This window comes from Pan troglodytes, chromosome 2 (genome assembly GCF_028858775.2).
Source record: "Pan troglodytes isolate AG18354 chromosome 2, NHGRI_mPanTro3-v2.0_pri, whole genome shotgun sequence".
Taxonomy (NCBI): Eukaryota; Metazoa; Chordata; class Mammalia; order Primates; family Hominidae; genus Pan; species Pan troglodytes.
In genome coordinates this window covers 147,017,427-147,039,825 of record NC_086015.1, presented here as the reverse complement: position 1 = coordinate 147,039,825, position 22,399 = coordinate 147,017,427, and the positions used below count along the sequence as shown (strand labels likewise).

Below are 22,399 nucleotides of genomic sequence, written 5' to 3'. Positions count from 1 at the left end.
CTGTTGTCATCAAAAACCAAGGTTCTTTCCTTTTCTCTGTTCTGCTACCTTCAGTGCTGACTTCAACATCAGGCTGGCAGTGAAGTGGCTATGCCAGTGCCTGGTGTCCTAACCGGGCCCATTAATATGCTGGAAAAGAAGAGAGCTCATCTCTTCTGTGTCTCTCCTGTAGGATGTGAAAACCTTTCTAAGAAGCTCCCTAGCAAATTCCCTTCACTTCTTATTGACAGGAATAGGGTCACATACCCATTCCAGAACCGGTTATCAGCAGGGAGAGTGAGAACATCCCCGGAGCTGGAGTGAGTTCAACTTCCCGTGAGCATATGGCTATGTGTGGAGGGGTGGACAGCAAATAAACCAGGGCTTTGTGGGGTAAACAAGGATAGACATTGGGCTGGCGATCAATAGGACCTGATACACTTACCAGGCTGAAATATGATATTATATAATATTACATGGTTTGAGGCTATATCTTCTTATTTTAGAGAACTGGCGATGCCTCATGAATCTAGATTATTCTTGGTAGCCACTCAATGCAGTGAGAGTGAAAGAACTGCAAAACTCAGTTCTCCTACAGTCTTCATGTGTTAACTACATTTGCTTTAGACTCCTAAATTCTTCCAACATCACGTACCACTTAAATATAGACCTTTGTAATAGTCTAATGAGGCATATGTATATAGCTGTGCTTGCTGCATTGTGCAACTCTGGGGAAGCTCTGCTCCTATAGGAATGGAGTCTAAAGCGATCTGGCCAGAGTTGTGCCAAGCAGCAGGGAACTCTGTGTGATGGTGTCTGGACACAATTATAGTGTTGAACACAGCCAAAGAGATTAAAATCTCCTTTAAAACACTTTTGTGTTTTAAAAAACATTCTGAAATCTGCTTTATTTAAGCTTTTTAAAAAAGTAAGTCCCTATTTTTTATTTCTCTAAGAAAAGCCACTTTAAGAAAATGCTTCAGCCTCATGTGGAATGACCATCAGTAAGATGCAAGGGAAATTGGTTATGAAATGCAGACTTCATATAAAAAATTTAGTAAATACTTGTTATACCTTATTCTTACTGGAAATTAAGATGGCAGGATTTGGCAGAAGGGAAGGGGCTGGTAGGTTAAGATATTTTAATATTTTAAGGGCAAAATCATATTTTATTTATCTTTATAATAACTCCTACAAGTCCTAGAGCAATGCCTTAGGTGTCTGTGGCATGAACACATAATAAGGGAGTAATAGAGTAAGGGACTGGAGTTTTCTCTTATTTTCAATGTGGATAATAAAATGAGAATCAGTTCAGGAAGGTAAGGCTCATCTTTCTAATGTTCCTTGGTTTGAGTACTCCTGAGACTGTTTCCTCCTTCCTTCTGTCCCCTCTCTTCTTTCTTCTCTCACAAACATCATGCTATCAACTGTATGCCATGCGTGTGCTATATAAGAGTTATGTTGAACACTCTGCAAGGACAGGGACTTCACAGCATTTGGTGTGATGTTCCTTATTTGTGACACTTTAAAATGTTGGTAACTGACTGACTACATAAACTCGGAGGATCCTTTTCTTCTTGACTCCAGGGAGCTTGTGCACTTGGAGAAAGTTGGGCTACAATTCTGCCCAAAGTGATTGGCTTTTCTAGAGGAAAAGAAATAAAGAATAGCACAGAGCCTCTGCCCTAAAGAACAGCATAGAGCCTCTGCCCTAAACAGTCTCATTGTCTGGTTGAGGAGAAAAGCCAAGATCTGTAAAGAAGCACTGAATAATATGTCTTTATAAAACTGGTTTCTAAAGTGTGTGGTTCAAACAATAAATGCTGTCAGAATGCAAAGATGAAGGAGTTCAATGAGCACAGACTTTATCAGGGTTCTGGTGCCCACGGGTGGGACTTAAGAGGGACATTTTAAGATAGTGAGTGCTTTAGGAATGAAGTCCATTGTCCATGCTTTCTGTGGGACTTGTAGGCTGTGGAGAGAAGTCAGGGTTCACTAAAGTGCAGCTACACTCTGCTGTCATCCTAGGTACCCAGATGCCCAGACTTGAAGAAGCAGGGGATACATCTAGACTAGAGTTCCTTCCTAGAGAAGGAGATGCTGCCAACTGGCCAGGGGACAGATCTCAGAGAAGTGTTGTGTATGCAGGAACCGCAACCTGGGGCCAGGGCTGTTTGCACATGGACTGGGTGGGTATCCCTTTGCAGGGGCAGGCTGGCTTCTTTTCTCCTCCAGCAAGAAGGGGCCTGGTTTCATGGTTTACCAACAAGAGTGGTGCTTTTGTGCTGTTCATAAGCCGTGGCAGCCAGTCTCCTCTTTCCTTCTTCGGTGAACAAGTGATTTCTGCTTTCTTAATCTTGTATCTTTGAATGGTATAAAAACAACCTACTCTCATTAACATTTTCTTTCTACTAGCCGTCCTACTTTATCTGTCACCTACTTATATATGATATTGTGTCAGTGTACATTAATTCAACACTCCATATTTCTGTCAGCATATGGCTAAAACACTGAGTTGATGTTTCACTATAAAAAGCATTATGAGGCTCTATGGGTAAGCAGCCTCTGACAAATAAGGATTTTCCAGCTGCCGCTGCTGCAGCAAGGGTGCACAAATGAGTGCATGGATTTTTTAACCAGATGTGTTAGGAGGCTGAGATTTTTCACACCGGCTCTTACCATCAAGCAAGATGTTGTTTCTTCTCAACCCTTGGGGTTTGGGGAGAAGGAGGGCTGAAGCCTTTTAGTGAGTGTGTTAATTTGGGTCCTCCAAGAAGCAGATGCTAGAAAGAGATTCATTGTACAAAAGATTTTCATTCCTTTAGAGAATGTGGGGAGTGAGCATGAGGATGCCAGGACAGCTGTCACGTTTTGATGCAGGCCCAATCCTGTGAAGAGAGGGAAGGAAGGAAAGCTGGGTAGGAAATCTTTAGGCTGTGGTGCAATTCTAGGAAAAGTTTGGCAAGATTAATGATGGGTCCCTGAGCCATGGTTGCCCTTCAGAGGAGTCCCCATCTCCTTGCCTTAGTATCCCTGCTGTGTTCAGTCATCGGCTGGGAGCCTGACCTCAATGTGAAAGTGGTGATGGATTCCAGAGCAGAGAAGCTGAGACCACTGGTCAATTGCCTCCTCAGAGTGGGAGATCTATCTGAGAGGTACATTTTCATGGATATTACATCTGGTCACCTCTGCCACAATGGCAGCAAGCAGCTTCCTCCGTTCACTTCAATGTGCTTCTTCTGGAAGCATGAGGCCAGAGCTAATGCAGAGGGATAGTCAGGGCCATTTAGGTTTGGAGGTCTTGTATGAATTTAACCACACTAGGCACCAGGACATCACTATTATGACAAAGACTTGCTTTCTCTGCTTGGGAAGTAATAGTGGACACTTCATGTTTATTTCTTGTTGTTTCTTTGAAAGCATTTTGTAAAAAAAAAAAAAAAAAAAAAAGTGGCTCACCCACTAGGAATTACAAATGACATTAATATGGATTCTTTCCATTTAGGCCCCATGCAGATAGTATCTTGTGCTTCCCGTCTTTGTAGAAGTAGAAAGAATAGTAATGGTGTCATTCATGGTACTTGCTGAATAACTTTTAGGAATTAAATCCTTTCTAAGCAACGTGTGTTGAAAAAATGATGTTCTTATGCAAGTACCCTAAGCCACGTAGAGTGTAGATGATCTATGTTCCCTTCTTGCTCCTGACTAGTTTTATTGTCGTCATTCAACACTGAGCATGGCAGGTTGCCTACTGTGCTGTGGTGGACCAAGCACTCAGTGAGAGGGTTACGTATCTATAACTTATTTTCTCTTGCTCCCAGAGATTTGGATACAATTTTTCTAATTACTCTGGAGGAGTCAGCCAAACACTGAAGCAGGAATAATAAAATAAAAATATTCTTGAAAGAAATCTGCTTGCATTCTCATCTCTCACTCTGATTAGTTCTCAACATTGTTGCCAAAGTGATGGTTCTTACATGAAAGCCTGATTGGTTTACTCCCCTGCCTAAAATCTTTCAATAGTTCTACATTACCATTGGGTTAAAAATCAAAACCTCTCAGCATGAGAGAGGAGCCTCTTTCTGACCTGGCTCTGCCTATGGTCTAGGTCTAGAGTCTCTCTCTGTCTCTCTTTCTCTCTATTTATTCTCTTTTTACACCACTAGTGACTCCCTAAATGCACCAGATTTCTTGTGTCTTTCTGTATATATGCATTGTGTTAGTAAGGTTATCACTAGTGATTTCTTACACAGTATCCCAACATTCTTCCACTGGTAAGAACCAGCCAGTTGCAAGACAATCAGGAAGCATAGCACCTGGCTGAGCAGCCACTTGCCAATAGCAACTCTACACACAGGGAGAGCATAGATCCTAGTCTACATACAGGGAGAGCATAGATCCTGGTCTACACACAGGGAGAGCATCCCAGCTGTCTCTGCTCTTATGTGCTGCTACCCATATGTGCAAACTGGATCCCAACTCATTCTGATTCAGCTCACGTGGACAAATCTATGTGACCTTTTAAGATTTATTTCAAGCTTTGCATAATTCAAAGGGCTTCGGAATACCCCCTGTCTATACTCATGTATCACAGAGTGCTTCCCAGCGGTCATAGCACATGTCATGTTTTATTATAATTGCTTGCTCATGAATCTTCACTTATACAAATGAGCTCCTGTAAGACTGGGCCTGTATTCTAATTTTATACCTATAAATGTCTGGTACACAATATGCACCCCAAAAATGTTTTACTAAAGAAATAAAAGGTTATTAGATGACCAGATTCATAAGAGAGGTAAAATCTCCAAAATTAGATGTTTTAAAGAGTGAACTCTGGATAATTTATCCCAAAACACATACATCAGTCCTAATTTTAAATTGACAGAGTTTAGGCTTCTGATGTTTCTCTGTTGCTTGTTAATAAATCCACATTTAAAAAGCCCACAGTTATCAGATTGCCATGAGCATCTTAACAGAGTTTAAAAACTTAAAAATTCAAGGATTGTCACTTAGGTTGAATTGTTTATGAAAAGGAATGTGGTATCATTAGAATGCATTTGGCTACAAGTAACCAGAAACTAGATTCAAAACGGAAAAATTGGAGTATTACACAGCAAGAAATTTAGAGTTAGGGTAGCTTTAGGGCAGGCTGGTTGATCTAGTGGCTCTGTGATGTCCTTCAACACCTAGGTTCTGTCTTCTGCTACTATCTTAGTCCTACCCTCCTCAGTATATTGGCTGCATTCTTGGACTGGATCTACTTATGGTCACAGATAACCTGCCAGCAAAAAAAAAAAAAAAAAAGAACTATATTGCCTTAGTCATGTCCTGAGAGAGAGAACAAGAACACCTCTCACCCCAACCATGGGGTGTGACATAATAAAGTCTGATAGGGATAACTGAGATTTGTGCTAATCTGTGGACCAGAAACACTCCCAGGGGAATTCCATCTCCTGATTAGATCACTCAGTGTCTATCACAGAGCAAAGGTTTTCTTGAAGTATTTGGATGGATAGAAGGAGTTAGGTATCTTTTCTCTCCAAAATTAGTAGGTCCACTAGGGAGAAAAACAATGGGAAGATTTGCTGAGTATTGAAGCAATGGTGCTCACTACAAATATTTTAACACTATATTATGTTGAACTGGTATCCACGCAAAGGTGAACACTTTTCTAGACCAGGCAATAACCCAACACTTTATCCTGTCACTTCTGAAGGTTCCAAATCATATAGGTTTCCAATAGTGGCATTTTAGATTGCTTTCTTCCAGTACCATTATTTATTCTTTTTTTTTTTAGGCCTTATAATGGGACTAATTTTACGATATGCTACAGCACCAACTGATATTGAAAGTGGAACTGTCTATGACTGTGTAAAACTAACTTTCAGTCCATCAACTCTGCTGGTTAATATCACTGACCAAGTTTATGAATATAAATACAAAAGAGAAATAAGTCAGCACAACATCAATCCTCATCAAGGAAATGCTATACTTGAAAAGGTAAGGATCCTGTCTGGTATTATATATTTGTTTTACAGTATAAATAATTGTATCATATTTGAGCCTTTATACTTTATATATAATGCATTCACACACACATATATGCCTATTTTAACACCACTCTTTTGGAGACGTTAATTGACTAAGGAGTCAAACCCTGAGTTATACCCTTATTACAAGCTGAGTTGTCTGTATTTTTTTTTCCTAGAAGTTAGGAAAGAAAGGTTTCCTTTTTTGTTTTTCTGCAAGCCACAGTTATATTTGGTTAAAAGAAAAAAACATTTATCAACTCTGCCTTTCCTGATACTTGATTCAAGTTTTCACACATGTGCTTTCAGCACCGTTTTATATAATGCCAGCTGAAAGTGCAGTTCAAATCTTTCTTAAGCCAAAGGGAAAATGGAGTAGAATAAAAACATTTTCACTTGCAAACCTTGAAACCTAGGACGACTGGCTTTTGGCTACCAACACAAAACACTGGCCACTTGGCTATGTATAAATACACTGACATGCAGTCAGTGTCAAGAAATCGTGACTATCAGTTTGGTTAAGGAATTTTAGGTAGAAAAAAATTGTGAAATGACTCATCTTTTAAAAATAGTTTCATAATTGCAAATTTGTGAACGGCTTCAGTTACTGGAAGGAAAACTTTCTTCTGCTTTCAGGAATCTGGGTCAGAAATCAGGTTAGGTTATCTTTTGTGGTGCCTTGTAAACCCTGGATCAGTCTTTGGAATAAATGAATTCCTGTTTAACAAGTGTGTACTAAGAACCAGGATCTCACATCACTTATTTGAGATTTTTTTTCAGGTCAGAGCTGAGAATTTTCTGACACTATGGAAGTCCATTGTTTCACTTTTATCCCATATGTACTTAGTTTTTATGTTAAAACACACCTTTTTTTTTTTTCCATTTTAAGAGGTTTGGAACAGAAGGGGAGGTACTTGGTCTGCCATTTTTTCTCAGTCAAGATGACTAATTTATAATAATTGTTTTCATATTATCTTCCACTAGCACATTTTTAGATTAACTTCCTCCTAGCACTTGGTAAGGGCTCAGGAAAGTCAAACTAATTATAATATTAGCCTAAATCAGACTTGGGAAAGTAAATTGAAGCACAAAAAAAGCAAATTAGATAATGTATTTCTGAAATAAAGTGGAGCAACTTCTAGATCTGCCACTGCTTTTGGATTATCTGTTTTGGATTATCTCTTCCATGTGTTTCTTTTTGTTTATATGATAATAATAAATTATCTCTTTTAAAATAAATATTTTTTAAACTTGTTAGCAACATAGGATTTAAATTAAAATACATTCTTGAGTTTTACCTTTGGTTAGTACCTGGACATGAATTATTTCTCTCTTCACTCTCCTACACATTTTTATCTGCATTTCTATACAGCACTATTTCTTCAAACAGGTTGACACCTCTCCTCCCACCAAATGCTGATAATTATCCTTGTTGCTGTAGCAATTATATTCTTGAACAGGATTGCCAATAAATGCCTGATCAGAAATTTTGTTATTGAATTATTGACATATTTATTCCTTCATCAGCATTCAGAGCCAAATGTTTGCTTTTGAAAAATTAGGGCAAGAGATGGAGAAAACATCTAAGTTGCTGGAGCCCTCTTGGTGTTTTCAGTGAGTGGATTATGAGCTCTGCAAGTTCGGTACATAAAATGTTTACTTGACCTTGAGTGGCTCAAGTAGTTTCTAGATGAACTTGTCGATCATGGCGTCTGGAGATGGGAACAGGTGACTCAGCAGCCTAAGTCCTCCTCTCATTGCCTGTATAGAAAGGGGCATCTACTAGCATACTTACTATATTACATGGCTTTAAGGGGAAAAGATTTTGTTTATAAATACCTGGAGTATGTCACAATACACATTTGTTGCTTATGTGGCAATCCTGGGGGACACTAGTTAATCTGCAAAACTGAACAACCTGTAGCCTGTCTTCCTTACTGAGAATTCTCCTTTGGGAGGCTTATAAGGAGGTAACACTGAGTAATGGTTAAACAAAATTAGGATTAGATAGATCTTCCATCCCCCTTCTTTGAGTTTCTTAAGCTTCCTAATCCCTAACTTTCTTATTTGTGAAGTGAGGAGCTTAAAACCTATTCTGCAGGATTGTTTTAATGTTCAAATGAGATGATGTGTATAAAGTGCCTGGCTAACATGGGGCCTTTACATTGTACCATTGTTACTACCACTACTACTACTACTAGTACTATTGCCACTGCACTACCACTGCCAATGTCATTGCCACTTCTACTACTTCCAAAAATAACGCTACCATTGCTACTATTAGATAATGTTTGAATGCTTAATATATGCCAGGAATTAATAAAATGTGTATTTCTTTCATTAATTTATTTAACATTCATTTGGGGAGATAAGACCAACGTATAATGGATACTTGTATATAATTCAGTCCTAAATTGTATCATATGAATTATGAGGACTGTGAAACTTTACAGACTAGTTGTCATAGGTACTTGAGCTTGTTACATAAGCTTCTTGGGGAGATGGCACTTGAGAAGGGCTTTGGGTAGGCAGTAGGGATTGAACTCAGAATGGCCATCAGGGCAGGGTGGATTGGAAGGTGAGACCGCAGTAAGTGAGTATCCAGGTAAGAATTGAAGAGGGCTTCATGAAAAACCTGGATGCTTTGGATCAACAGAGCCTGCCTGATTTGTAGGAACAGTGTGAAGAGAAGAGTCTAAGTTTCCAGGATTTTAAGCCTGGATAAAAGAATATGAAGTTTGTAGGGTAAAAGTTTGGGGAGGAAAGAAGACTTGAGGAAGGGGTGGGTGCAAATGCCCTGGATCTTCATATACATATCACCTAATTTAGAGCAAGAAAGAGACCCGACCTCATTAAATTGAACCTCATCATTTCATAGATGGGCAAAACAAGAAATTAAGCACTAAAATCAATTTAAGTCAGTGGTTCCCAAACTCTCTGCACTTTGGAATCATTGGGAAGCTTCAAAACATACTGATGACTGTGTTCTGCCTCTGGGTTTGTGATTTGACTGATTTAGAGAGTATCAAGGGTTTTGGAATTTTTAGAAGATCACCAAGGTGAAGCTAATGGGCAAATGAGTTAGGGATTTTAGTCCTACTTCGAGTTCAGGTGAAATGGTGAGGACAGAGATGCTGCGTTTGTTCTTCTTTACTTCACATCCACTGCTGCAGATCTACCAGCCCCTTTTATTTTGTTCACTCAACACAACAAGAACTTTTTTCTTCAGGACCTCTGTACCTGTCATTCCTTTCACCTAAAATGGCCTCACGTCTACCCTTTGAATATCAGCCTCCTTCACATTACTAGAGTTTTGGCTTGAAGTACCATCTTTTCAGAGAGGGCTTGCCCCTACCATTTTCTCACACTGTATCCTCCCTCCCTTCTCTTCTCTCTCTCTTTGTGTGTGTGTGTGTGTGTGTGTGTGTATGTGTGTGTGTGTGTGTTGGGGGAGGTATGTGCTTGTTTCTTTCTCTCTTATTTCATAGTACTTGCCACCATCTGAAATTATACATGTATTTGCTTGCTTTTTGTTTATTAGCATTCTTACATTGCTTATTGTCCACTAGACTGTAAACTTCACAAAGGCAGGGACCATACCTTTTTTACTGACCAATGTATCCGCAAAGCCTATCCTGGTGCCCCATGCCTAATAGCTGCTAAACAATGAATGAATGAATAAATAATTGATGAGTCTGAGATCTTGGCAGAGCACATATGGCTAGAGAAATATACAGTATTTAGAAATTATCATTCTTGGAGTTGGTAGAATTGTAGTGTCCTGGATGCTTAATGCTTGTAGACACCTGAGACATTCTTTAATCTTAGCTGTGCATATATGGATAATACATTAATGTCCAGAGAAAATACATGGTGAGTTCAGGGTCCCACTACTGGTTAGAGAAGAGATAGAACTTGGACTATAGCACTTAATTCTGAGACCTGAGTAAATTATTATACCCCACACTACTGGACAGGCTCTCTGAGAGGCCACATGGACAGAGAAGGGCAGGGCACCTGGGGCTGAGACCTAGAGCGTTTCACAGTTAGACAGGCAGAAGGAGATGACCAGTGCTAGAAAGAGTGCAGGGAGGTCAGAGTTGAGGAAGAAGTCTGGCTCAGCAGAGTCACAGAAGCCATTAGTGTGGCCCCACTGGGTCCTTTTCCTTTGTGATATATTTTAAAGGGAGTATTTGGCCTTTGTTTCTAAAAGTTACATGATTTGAAAATGGGTTTTACTCTTAGAAAAATATAGTTTAGTGTCTTGGATGAAATTTCTGACTTCAGGATTTGGAGAGGCTGGAATGAATTCTTGTGCTATGTAATGGCCTCTTAGAAGATTTTATAAGAGCACGTGTATTTCTGGGATGGTTAGGCATTGATGTGCTTAGAGACAGAACTGGTTTGATGGCTCTGTGAGTTCCTTCCAATAAGAAGGTATAAAACTGGAAAATATGAGAGCTGTTGGCATTTATATAAGCAGCAATGTACTGTGATTTTATGCCATGTTTAAACATATAAAAATTTCAGGAAACACCATATGCCAAACTTGTTTTGTTCATGCTCAACACAGATAAAAGTGTAGAAAAGAAAAAAAATATTTTCACTTAAAGACTGGTGAAAACAGTATTCTTCTATATGTTATGAGCAGACGATGAACTCAAAACAACCTTCTAAGAGGATAAAACTAGACCATGTTGCTCTGTATCTGTTCAGCCAATGTTTCCACCACCATTTGTCAAATTGTTCTGTGTATACAAGATACCTGCAACTGGTTGTAACCCTTTAGGGCCTATATCCTATTGCATGATAGCTTTGCAAACATAAGTTTGTTATGTAATATTTAGGAATACCAAAATGTCTACCAAATATTTCTGCATTTTATGTCAATAGGAAGTTCAAAACCTGCTTTTGAAGAGAAGATGATAAAATAACTTTCTGTTTCATACTTTCATTCATTTATTCTTTCAACACAAATGAACTGAGTCCTATCAATTTCAATTCTGAAACAAGATGTGGTCCCAAGGAGTTTAGTAGTAAATCAGAGAAAAACATAGCATATGAATAAATGAATGAGTAACACTAAAGGCAGGTATCAAAAAAGTGGGACAAGAACCACAGGCATCCAGAACAGGACAGTATGGTCTCTTATTAGGGGTAATAGGAAAGATTTCAAAGAAGGGCAGTTGATTGACTCTGATGATAGGAGTATGTGTGGTGTTGGGGGGACAGAGGGGAGGCATTCCATGCAGAAGGAAAAGCATGATATGGATGTGGGAAAAGGGGTAGACAATATTCCAGGAAAGAAAAAGCATTTCCAATTTGTTGAAGTGTGGAAGACCAGTGAAACCTAGAGCTGAAAATGAAGGCAGACCTTGATTTGGAAGCCCCTGAATGCCAGGCTGAGTAATGCCCTCTCTATTTGTAGTCAGAGGAACAGTGTAATGTTGACAAAAGCAAAAGGATAGTGTGCCTGCTGTGTACAGGGTAGAGAGTGAAAGCAAAGAGACAGATGAAGCCTAGACTTGGATGGTAACCAAGAGGTAGATGCAAGAAAAACAAGGAAGGAAGGCTGTGAAGGGCTTGGCCCAACTAGTCAGAAGAAGAGGAAAAACAGCTTCCTCTGCTACCCTGGTTATGTGGGTTCACAGAAGGGTGGTGAGGCAAAAATGTGGAAGTTAAAAGTTAGAAGAAGGAGTTGATTTGTAGGAGAAAATCACAAATCACAAATATGGTGTTTTTTTTTTTTTTCAAGACAGAGTCTTGCTCTGTCGCCCAGGCTGCAGTACAGTGGTACGATCCCAGCTCACTGCAACCTCTGCCTCCTAGGTTCAAGCAATTCTCATGCCCTAGCCTCCCAAGTAGCTGGGACTACAGGTATGTGCCACCACACCCAGCTACTTTTCGTATTCTTAGTAGAGATGGAGTTTCACCATGTTGTCCAGGCTGGTCTCAAACTCCTGACCTCCAGTGATCTGCCTGCCTCGGCCTCCCAAAATGCTGGGATTATAGGTGTGAGCCACAGTGCCTGGCCACAAATGTGGTTTTAAACTGATGAATGAATGAATCAATCTATTTCATCATTAATTTATTCATCATTGATTTAGCATGTTAGGTGTTTATAATACTCAGTTGGAAGGGTCAGTGGGCCATTTGGCTGGAAAAGTCTTGCAGATACAGTAGATTATCAAAAAGTTGTCAATACAGTTAAATTTACACTTCCTATCACTCATAGATAAGTTGACTGTAATGCAAAAAGTCAAAGGAAACTACCCAGCGAAAATTTTGCCAAGTCTTCACTTCCTGTGTGACAAGTAGACACTATCGCTTGGTAAAGGAAGTTACTTTGAAGTGAGTTACACTGCTGAGCAATCTGTCCTTTCTATTCTTTCAATAAAGAGAATTGCCAAGCTGCAAATAGGTCATCAGAGCTCATTTCAATTGTGTTGATAATACTACATATTTTAGAGCTACTTTAAGGAAGCCCTTATAGAAACAGCTAACCATAAGACTTTTAAAAGTAATTTTGTTTTTGAAGAATTAAATAATTAATTTTTTGTAGCTTTAAATAAATAAATCAAAGTCCTTTTTTTTTTCTCACGATCCAACTTTTCCTAATGGTGATTTTGATTTTTCATCATTCAGAGTTTTAATTCTCATATATTTATTTGTAAACTACGTTTGCATTTCTAGTCTTTTCCTTTACTTGAGCTTCAATAAGGCCAGGGGCAAACCTCTTCCTGTAACAGGAATCGCTTGAGCAGAGAGAGTCATTGGGCCATGAGATAAATATGTACAGTTAACACTAGGACACTCTTGGGGAGGATAAACAAAGGACTGAAAAGAAATTTTTTAAGAAACTTTTCTAGGCACACTGAGAGAAAGCAAGCTTCACGATGATAAATCAGCATTGGGGGTGTGGAGAAGCATTTGTAGGATACTATCAATTATTCTTCCTTTCAACAGAGAATAGGGCTTCATGATTTGTGTTTCTCTATCATGACAAGTCTTGGCTCCTACCACGTGAGATGGTTCCAGAGAATGTCAAGTTTGGCAGTAAATGGGATGAGGCTGTTTGGGCGGATGTAGCTCCTTTCATCCTAAACCTTATTTAAGAGATCTGCTGTTACTAAAGAAACTAAAAATTTATTTGCTTTAGCTGTTTTCTTCCACTTTCATTCAACATTTTTGGCAAAAATTTGGCCTGTGAGATGAGCTCAGAAATGTATTTAAAGACTCTAAATATTCCATTTGGTTTTGATTTCATCATTGAACAACACAGATTTTCTTCATTCCTTTAGTCATTCAAAAAATATTTATTTATTGAGCACTTGCCATTTGCCAGGCATTGGTTTTAGGTGCTGCAAGTATGGTAGTGAACAAAACGAAGTCCTTGTGCTCATGGGGTTTCACTTCCTGGAGGGGGATAGACAAAGGAAGTTCAGCACAAGCATTTGTAATCCAGAGCCAAGTGGAGGCAAGTGCTATGAAGAGAAGTTAGCAAAATTAGAAGGTTCGGAGTGAAGGGTCCTTAGATATGTCCTGCAGAGAAGGCCTCACTGAGGTGAATCAGAGTTGAGTCCTAATGAAGTGGGGACTATGCCATGCAGAAATCTGGAAGAAGAGAATTTCAAAGCAGAGGACAAAACTAAGTAACAGCAAGTGTCTGCTGCTTTCTGGAAGACAGTTTTTTGTTTTTTGTTTTCTGTTTTTTTTTTTCCTGCCAGCTTTTTGCCATTTTATTCATGAATATTCTAAGATCACTTTGTATATATAAAAAGTTTTAGAAAAAAATATTTTTTAAAGTAGAGAAAGGCAGAGAAGAAGAGAGAGATCATCTTGGAATAGGGATTGGAAATCTAGAAACACAGGGACACTCTGCTCCTAGGGGCATGAAGTGCCATGAGGTACCATGGCCACTTTTGAAAGCTTGCCTTCAGAATGCACCACGCAAATACTAACTTCCAAACTTTTTATTATGCACCCCACCAGTAAAATGCCTTTGAGAATATATCCATATACCTTTTTATTTACAAGTTGGATGTAAGGACTACTGTATCAATATACTCTATACATTATAAAGCAGATATCAAACTAGAATTTTTTAAAAGGATGAGATAAAATGAAATATAAACAGAAGTTCCAGTATGTCCTTTGCACACCAAAATCATCCTTTCCATTCTCTAGGATATGGACACCTCATCTTAGAGAACAATATAATATCTTATATTTTATTAAAATTTTATTTTTATTGTAACTATTAAATATTTTTGATAACATCTACCTTTAAAAATTCCACTCTTCTGAAATCTTTTTTAATGTTTAATTTTTAATTTATTTTTTTATTTTTTTATTTTTTATTTTTGTGGGTACATAGTAGGTATATTTATTTACGGGTTACATAAAATGTTTTGATACAGGCATGCAATGTGAAATAATCACATAATGGAGAATGGGATAGCCATCCCCTCAAGCATTTATCCTTTGTGTCTTTTCTGAAATCTTAAATTCTGTATTCTGAGTCTTGCGGCACCAGTATGTGCATGGGCTGTTGGCCTGACATGAGGATGTTCTTAGGGGCTGATTACCTCTGGGAGAAAACTCATCTTCACCCCAAATGTCCCCATGCTACTATACTACAGTATCCAGGTCTTTTGTCTCATAGGTCTGCAGTCTCATAGCTCCACCTGACATTCCCCCACTGCATTTTATTTGAGTTGTAAGTTAATATTTACTTCTATAATGTTTTGATTCATGTCTGTCTTCTCAATGTCACTTGTCTACAGTCTCACTAGACTGTGGGCTCCAGGAGGGCAGAGACTAGGTCTGTTTTGTGGTCACATTTATTCCATGATTCCTGGCAAATGGTGAATTCTCTGTGGATCTTGATAAATGAATGGATGATGTAACCAGGTATCTATCATTCTCTGCTTGTCAGTAGCTCCTTTTTACTGCTACTCTGTCCTGTCTTAATTGCTGGCTATTTTGTAACCAAGCATCTACCTCAGATTTCTCCTCAGGGTGAATTATGTGTGCTCTATGATGGTTGTTTACTACTCAGAGGACTGAACTGCTAAAAAGTCTGCTCTCCAAATAATTGCGTAGGGATGGAAGGAGGCAGAGAGAGATTCAAGGCAGGGAGAGAGGGAGAGAAAAGGAGCCTGAGCAAAGAACAGAAAACAGAGAGAGAGTGGAAGGGAAAAAAAGAGATTTCCCATTGTACTTTAAGTCTGAGTAAATAATATTTACAATGGATCTTTCAATTCTTTTCCCCATTGCTTTGTTCCTTCTAAAATATTAAACTGTGGCAAGAGTGCACATTTATCATTGCTGGTCTCCAGCGAGTAGTTATTTAAAGTTCCACCCAGCTGCATTTCCCTGTTCTCTCCTGAGGTCATTAGGAAGCTCCTGTTTAGTAGCAGATACAGCCTGAGGTAGGCTCCACAGACAGCTGGGCACAGGAGGGGACGGGACCTAACGAAGCTGCACATTCAGCTGGTTGTCTCTTGTTGCCTTTTAAGCTTGCCTGGAGTTATGGAGTCTCCCAGCTGCTCCCTTCACATCCATTTCTGATCACAGGACTAAGTGGGCTCTGATTTATCGAGTTCTGCCCCAGGTTGGGGTGTGTGGAGCAAGAATGTCCTGCAAATTCGAGTGGTCTTCATCTTTCTTTCTAACTGTCATATAATGGGTTCCCAGAAAAGTGGTGGACCCTAAGGTAGTGTGTAGTGAGCAGGACGTTTATCAAGTGCCCTTGAGATTGACACCTTTCAGTAGAAGAGGAAGGAAGCCTGAGTGAGTAGAGAGAGAAATGAAGCTGAGATGCATGCCCAACAATTGTGGCTGCCTCCTTGGGAAGCTGTGGAGCTAGAATGAGCCCTCAGAGTCATTCTCAGTTGGATTCAGAAGGCTAGGCCTCTAAAACACCAAATTGCTCTGTTCTTTGATGTGGGTCACTCTGGAAAGTGCATGACGTTGGGTGAGGTGCTTCTCTGCAGTCTTGGCAATCCCTAAAGGGACTGACAGCGCTTGCTGCAGCAAGGGCAACACAGCCTTCATTGAAGGGGAGTCAGAGTGGCACAGCACAGTGCCGGGCACACTGACCCCCCCATAGGCTGGGAAGCTTTGTCTAGATTTTAAACCTGAGAACAGTACCTAGATGATGAGTTAACACATAGTTGGAATAAAATGACTGCAGTGGAGTGCTGGAGCAGGCTTGTCCCAGCTTTTGAGAACTGATTATTAAATATTCAACAACTTTGTGAGCCTGTTGAAAACTTGAAATGGGCCATAATAGGAGTATTTATACCACAGAAATTGGCAAAAGGTGCAAATCAGGGCTTGTGAGGTTTTGTTTTTGTTTTTCTCCAGAAAGATGGTTTACAAGCCCATCACTAAATACAGGTTTACCTAATTTCATTTTTAGGAGAATTGGAAATATCTAAACACTTCATTTTTCACGTCCCCAAAAAATCCTTTCCTACTTGACAATTGTCTTGAAATTTTACTGTTAGAGCATCACATTTTCAGCTCAAACTCTGCCTCTAATATCACATGGTGAAGTGCATAAAGTTCTATGGTTAGACCTAATTGAATCTCGTCTCTGAGATGAGATTTACCTTTGGTAGGTTAATTTCTCTGAGCATATTTTTTCTTATCAATAAAGCAGGGATTATTGATACCTACTTTAGAGAGTTACTTTCAGAACTAAAGAGAAAAGTTACGTTTAAAGTTAGGCAAGTTATAAATATTAGTCTACTTCCTTTTCTCCTTCCATAACATCTGTCCTTAATGGGCATGGATTTCCCCTTGGAGTAAGAAGTCTGAGGAGCGCATGATGGAGAAAGTTTGGTGTGGCTTTTTATTGTACCATTTAAAGTGGTGCTTAAATGCATTTAAAAATATGCACCAATTTAATTTTAATTCATGCTTTCTGCTGATTTCAGCACACACAGCTTCCTGCTCACCCCAGTCCCCTCAAGGGTGCCTGCTGTGACTGTGGTCCTTGCTGACTCAGCCCTTCCCAGTCCAGCTTCCCCAGGCCGGTTGCTCCCTGGTGAGGTCGTGTGATGGGGGAAGCTGCATACACACTTCAAAGCTAAGGTCTGAAAAAGATAATGCAAACTCAAAATAATAATAATAATAATAAGACAAAGAAAGAAACTAGGATTGAGATGCTCCTGTATATTCTGAAGTGATAGAAAGCAGTTTCTTTTGCCTGTAATAAAAAAAATAGCCAATATTAAGATCTATTCTGGATTGGAAAAAAGAAAGAAATCATTGTTGATGTGCAAAGTTTTAATTGTTTTGGATGCCTGGCTCGTGACTCCTGAGGAATGAGTAGCTCTTGGTGAGACGCAGGACCAGGCTCTTCTCACTTGCACCTGTTATTTTCTCTTCTCCTGCTGGTATCATGTCAGTCTTAGACTGAAGTCACATGATTATGTCAATACCACAGCTAGTGAGGGGTAGTAAGGCAACCCCCACATGAATGGCAGGCCCACAAGGGACCAGCAGCAGCCAATCCAAGTGTGCAGAAAATGAGAAGGCCTGGAGTTTGGGCATCTAGGGCCAGGGGTAGGAAACCCAGGATGTACGATATTGACCTTAGCAAAAAGTCACAAAGATAGCAAAGATGAGTTTGTGCATCAAGAATCTTATGCAAAACATAGGAGAGTCTCTAGCCATTGGTGGTTTGTTGCCATGGCAATGATCTAGAAAACTTAGTTGTCCTTGATGTATTTGCATTCAATGAGAACAAATTCAGCAGTTGAGTGGGTGACCTGAACCCACTTATGAGTAGGAGATGGGATATTGAAGTTAAAAGGCCAATCTCTAGAGCCATATAACTTGGATCAAATGCCACTTACAAGCTGTGTGATCTTAGGTAAGATAATTAACCATCCTATGCTTCAAATTCCTAACTACTTTGTAGGACTATTGTGAATTGCAAATGAGAAAATTCATGTGAAGCACTTAGAATAGTGTCTGGCTCATAGTAAGTGCTCAAAGTATATTAACTGTTACTTGCTATTGTTGTTATCAACAAAGCAATGGACTTGCAATTAGAAGCTATGATTTGAGTCAAGGCCTTGGCTATTTACAAGGTAGGTAACTTAAGGCAAGTAACATGCCTTGTAAATAGCTAAGGCCTTAACTCTGAGCCTTGGTTCCACCTCTGTAAAAATGAGGTGTGCACAAATACTTAACTCAAAAGGTGTTGTAAAGAAATAAATGAGACACCGTGTATGAAGGAAACTTTAAAACTGTAACAGCCTTATGGAAAGTTTCTTTTTAATTACTTACTATTACGACTAATTGGCAAATAGTAAATGTACCAGGTTATATGTGAGGAAGTCAAATCCTAAACTTCAGCCCCACCCAAATTATAATAATGACAGTGTATTTTCTTTTCCATGGAAATTTTTTTTTATTTACAAAGGCTTCTCCTGTTGCATTGTCCATTCAATCTCATCATTATTCCATAAGACAAACAAATATGACCCACACTACAGAGGAGGAACCAAAGTTCTGGAAGCTTAAGTGACTTGGTCAAGTTTGATTTACAACAGAACTACAATTAGGACCAGGGCTTCTGACTCCAAGTTCAATGTCCTTTCTACAACTCCATGCTGCCAAGTTAAATGTTTAGAATTATGTAGATGTTTTGGTCTTAATTCACCACTTAATTTTGCCTGGAGTCATAGGCACTACCTACCTCCAGTGAAATAACAGTGTTTATATCTGTCAATTTTGTATGTATAATGTTCACAATGGGACATTTCTAACTTCTAGCATTTTAAAGACTTGAAAAGTAATTATAGCTTTATGGTATTCTAGTCTCACAAATTCTCAATGATAACTTGTTATTTTTCTCTACATTGTTCTCCCTTCACTGTTTCTCTGTAATTTAGTTTTGCTTCTCTGAATTTCAATGAAAATGTATATATTTCAGTGATCCTCCTTTTTTTTGAGACAGAGTTTCACTCTTGTTGCCCAGGCTGGAGTGCAATGGTACGATCTTGGCTCACTGCAACCTCCACCTCCCGGGTTCAAGCGATTCCCTACCTCAGCCTCCTGAGTAGCTGGGATTACAGGCATGCGCAACCATGCCCAGCTAATTTTTTTGTATTTTTAGTAGAGACAGAGTTTCTCTATGTTGGTCAGGCTGGTCTTGAACTCCCAACCTCAGGTGATCCACCCACCTCGGCCTCCCAAAATGCTGGGATTACAGGCATGAGCCACCGCGCCTGGCCGATCCTCCAGTTTTTAACCGTTAACATTCATAATACTAAGTTTTCTAGTTGGAGGGATTTGCCGCCGACTTCCAGTAATTTTTGAAAAGAGTGAAAAAACTCAATAGGTTTGGACATTCAATGAGGGCTTATTGCTCACCTGCCTGATTCTGTATTAGTCCTTTTCAGATATTTTACCACACTTAAAAATCATGGTTGGGCATGCAGTGGCTCACACCTGTAATCCCAGCACTTTGGGAGGCTGAGGCAGGTGGATCACTTGAGGTCAGGAGTTCATGACAAGCCTGGCCAACATGGTGAAACCCAGTCTCTACTGAAAATACAAAAATCAGCTGGGCGTGGTGGTGCATCCCTGTAATTCCAGCTACTCAGGAGGCTGAGGTAAGAGAATAATTTGATCCCGGGAGGTGGAGGTTGCAGTGAGCTGAGATTGAGACATTGAACTCCAGCCTGGGCAACAGAGCAAGACTCTGTCTCAAAATATATATATATATAACAAGTCTGAGTCCCCAGTTCTTAACTTTTTCTTATCTTCCATTTTTCTGCTTTTATTATCCCTTGATCTTTAAAAGATAATTTAAAAAATATATGTGATTTTCATTACTGATTCCATTACACTTGTAGAATAACTTCATAAATGGTAACTTTACAAGATATTCATTTAGAGTGACAAGAAAGTATTTTATCTGAAATAATTAAAATAATCCCACAATATTATGCAACCACTGTAAATTTTGGTAAATTTCCATTCAGTCATTTACATATTTTTTTTCTGTGTAGCTTAAATCAGATGGTCTCTAAAGCTTTGTAACTTGCTTTACTTACTTATTATCATAACCTAAACCTTCTGTCAGACTTTTAAAAATTAACTGTATGGATAGAAATGTGCTTGATTTTTTAGTTGTTTCTAAATTTTCACTAATATAAATAATGCTTCAGTGAATACCTATCTGTATAAAGCTTTTCCTGTATTTTGAAACATTAAATAGGCTATTAAACATTAAACAGCTATCAGATAACAGATATAAAATATTTATTAGAGTAAATGTCTTCTGGGTCTTTGAAAAAGCACTGGAAAATGGCAGAAGAGCCAACTGAAATAAACGGGAAAAGGATTAATTACCAAATACCTATGAATTTTCCTAGGACAATTGGCTATCAATAGGGAAGAAAAAGAATTAGATCCCTATCTCACATCTTATCACAAATAAATCCGAGATGGATTAGAGACATAAGTAAAAATCAAACTATATAACTTTAGGAGAAAATATATTTATGACATCAGGATAGGAAAATATTTTTTAAAGATATCACCAAAAGCACAAATAATAATATAAAAATGGAATAAATTTTACTACATTAAAATAAACTTTTGCATGAAAAAGACACCATCAACAAAGTTAAAAGACAAAGTTTAAAAGCTTAAGGAGATCATGAGAATAGAAGAATGTATTTGAAATCTAAATAACCAAAGCAGAATAGTAACCAGATTACATTAAGAACTAATCAATAAGAAAAACTAATACTGAGTAAAAGAGATCAGAAAATTCACTAAAGAGATACCACAAAGGCCAATAAATGAGGAGTGTATGTTCTTTTATTTAGTAATGAAAAATTTTAAGATAGTGATCATGTGATATCATTTCATACTTACCAGATTGCCAAAAATTAGAAATTTGTCAATACTAAGTATTGGCTAAAATCTGGGGAAATACTCTTATACTTTACTATGGAAGTATAAATTGGGTAGCCCCTCTAATTTGGTGATACCTTCTAAAGTTGAAGGTTTATATACCCCGTACCCCAGCAGGCCCACTTCTAGGTATTTTTCACTTCTGGAGAAACTCTCACATGTATACACAGACTTAAGTACAAGAATATACATTGCAGCATTTTTAGTAATGGTAACAAGAGAAGGGAAAAAAATCAAATCATGATATGTTCATCCCATAGAATATTACACAGCAGTTTAAGTGAATGGATGAGATTCACTTGTATATTAATATACATAACTCTCAAAAACTATGTTGAATGTGAAAGGTAAGAGGATGCCTTTTATATTCAATAAATGTAAAAGGGTATTTAGGATACAATTTTAAAACACACAAATATACAAAAGTATTTTAAAATTAGGTGGTTGTGGTGGTATACACCTGGGGTCCTAGCTACTTGGGAGGCTTAGATGGAAAGATCACTTGAGCCCACGAGTTCAAGGTTACAGTGAGCTATGATCACACCACTGTACTCCAGCCTGGGCAACAAAGCAAGACCCTGTCTCAAATATAATAAAGTAAAAATATACAAGCAATACTAATTATGGTTTATGACTACACATATATGAAATATATAAATACAGTAATGGAAGGAAAGGGCACTGACTTCAGGGCATTGATTATTTCCGGGGCTGGGTGAGAAGAGCAGGAACTTCAACTCTAGCATATCATTTAAAACTTGTTTGAGGTGAAGTTAAGCACATACATAAAATAAGAGAAAAACATCTCTGGTTTAGAATTTCCAAGCTTGGTGCTGCCTCTGAACAAATTTGACCTTGCACATGTCTCTCAATCTCTCTGGAGAATTATATTAGGTCAGGTTTTTGTTTTGTTGTTTTTGTTTTTTTGTTTGTTTGTTTGTTTTGAGATGGAATCTTGCTCTGTCGCCAGGCTGGAGTGCAGTGGCGCGATCTCGGCTCACTGTAACCTCCACCTCCCAGGTTCAAGCGATTCTCCTGTCTCAGCCTCCTGAATAGCTGGGACTACAGATGCACACCACCATGCCCAGCTAATTTTTTTGTATTTTTAGTAGAGACAGGATTTCACCATGTTGGCCAGGATGGTCTCCATCTCTTGACCTCATGATCCGTCCACCTCAGCCTCCCAAAGAGCTGGGATTACAGGTGTGAGCCACTGCGCCTGGCGGATATTAGGTCAGGGTTTTAAACCTTTTTTAAAAAAAAAAAAAATAGCAAAAAGCCCTTCATTCAAAGAAAATCTAACAAAAAAAGGGCTTCACAGTGTGTCAAACAGGTGAAGTCAAAACTGCTAAGACAGGAATGGAGGGGGCAATAGTCCCCACTTTCCATTACTGCCACGGTTCTCCCCAACTAGTGGCCTCTAAGGCAGCTTCTCCCTTTAA

General features: G+C 38.8%; 1 protein-coding gene across 1 annotated transcript in view; it reads left to right on the top strand.

Annotated features, from left to right (window-relative positions):
• SLC9A9 (solute carrier family 9 member A9) overlaps positions 1-22,399 on the top strand; it is a 582,779-nt gene that overhangs the window by 10,577 nt on the left and 549,803 nt on the right. Inside the window, exon 2 of the mRNA XM_001162912.4 lies at positions 5,777-5,979. Coding sequence (XP_001162912.2) covers positions 5,777-5,979 — 203 coding nt within the window. The remainder of the gene's footprint in view (positions 1-5,776; positions 5,980-22,399) is intronic.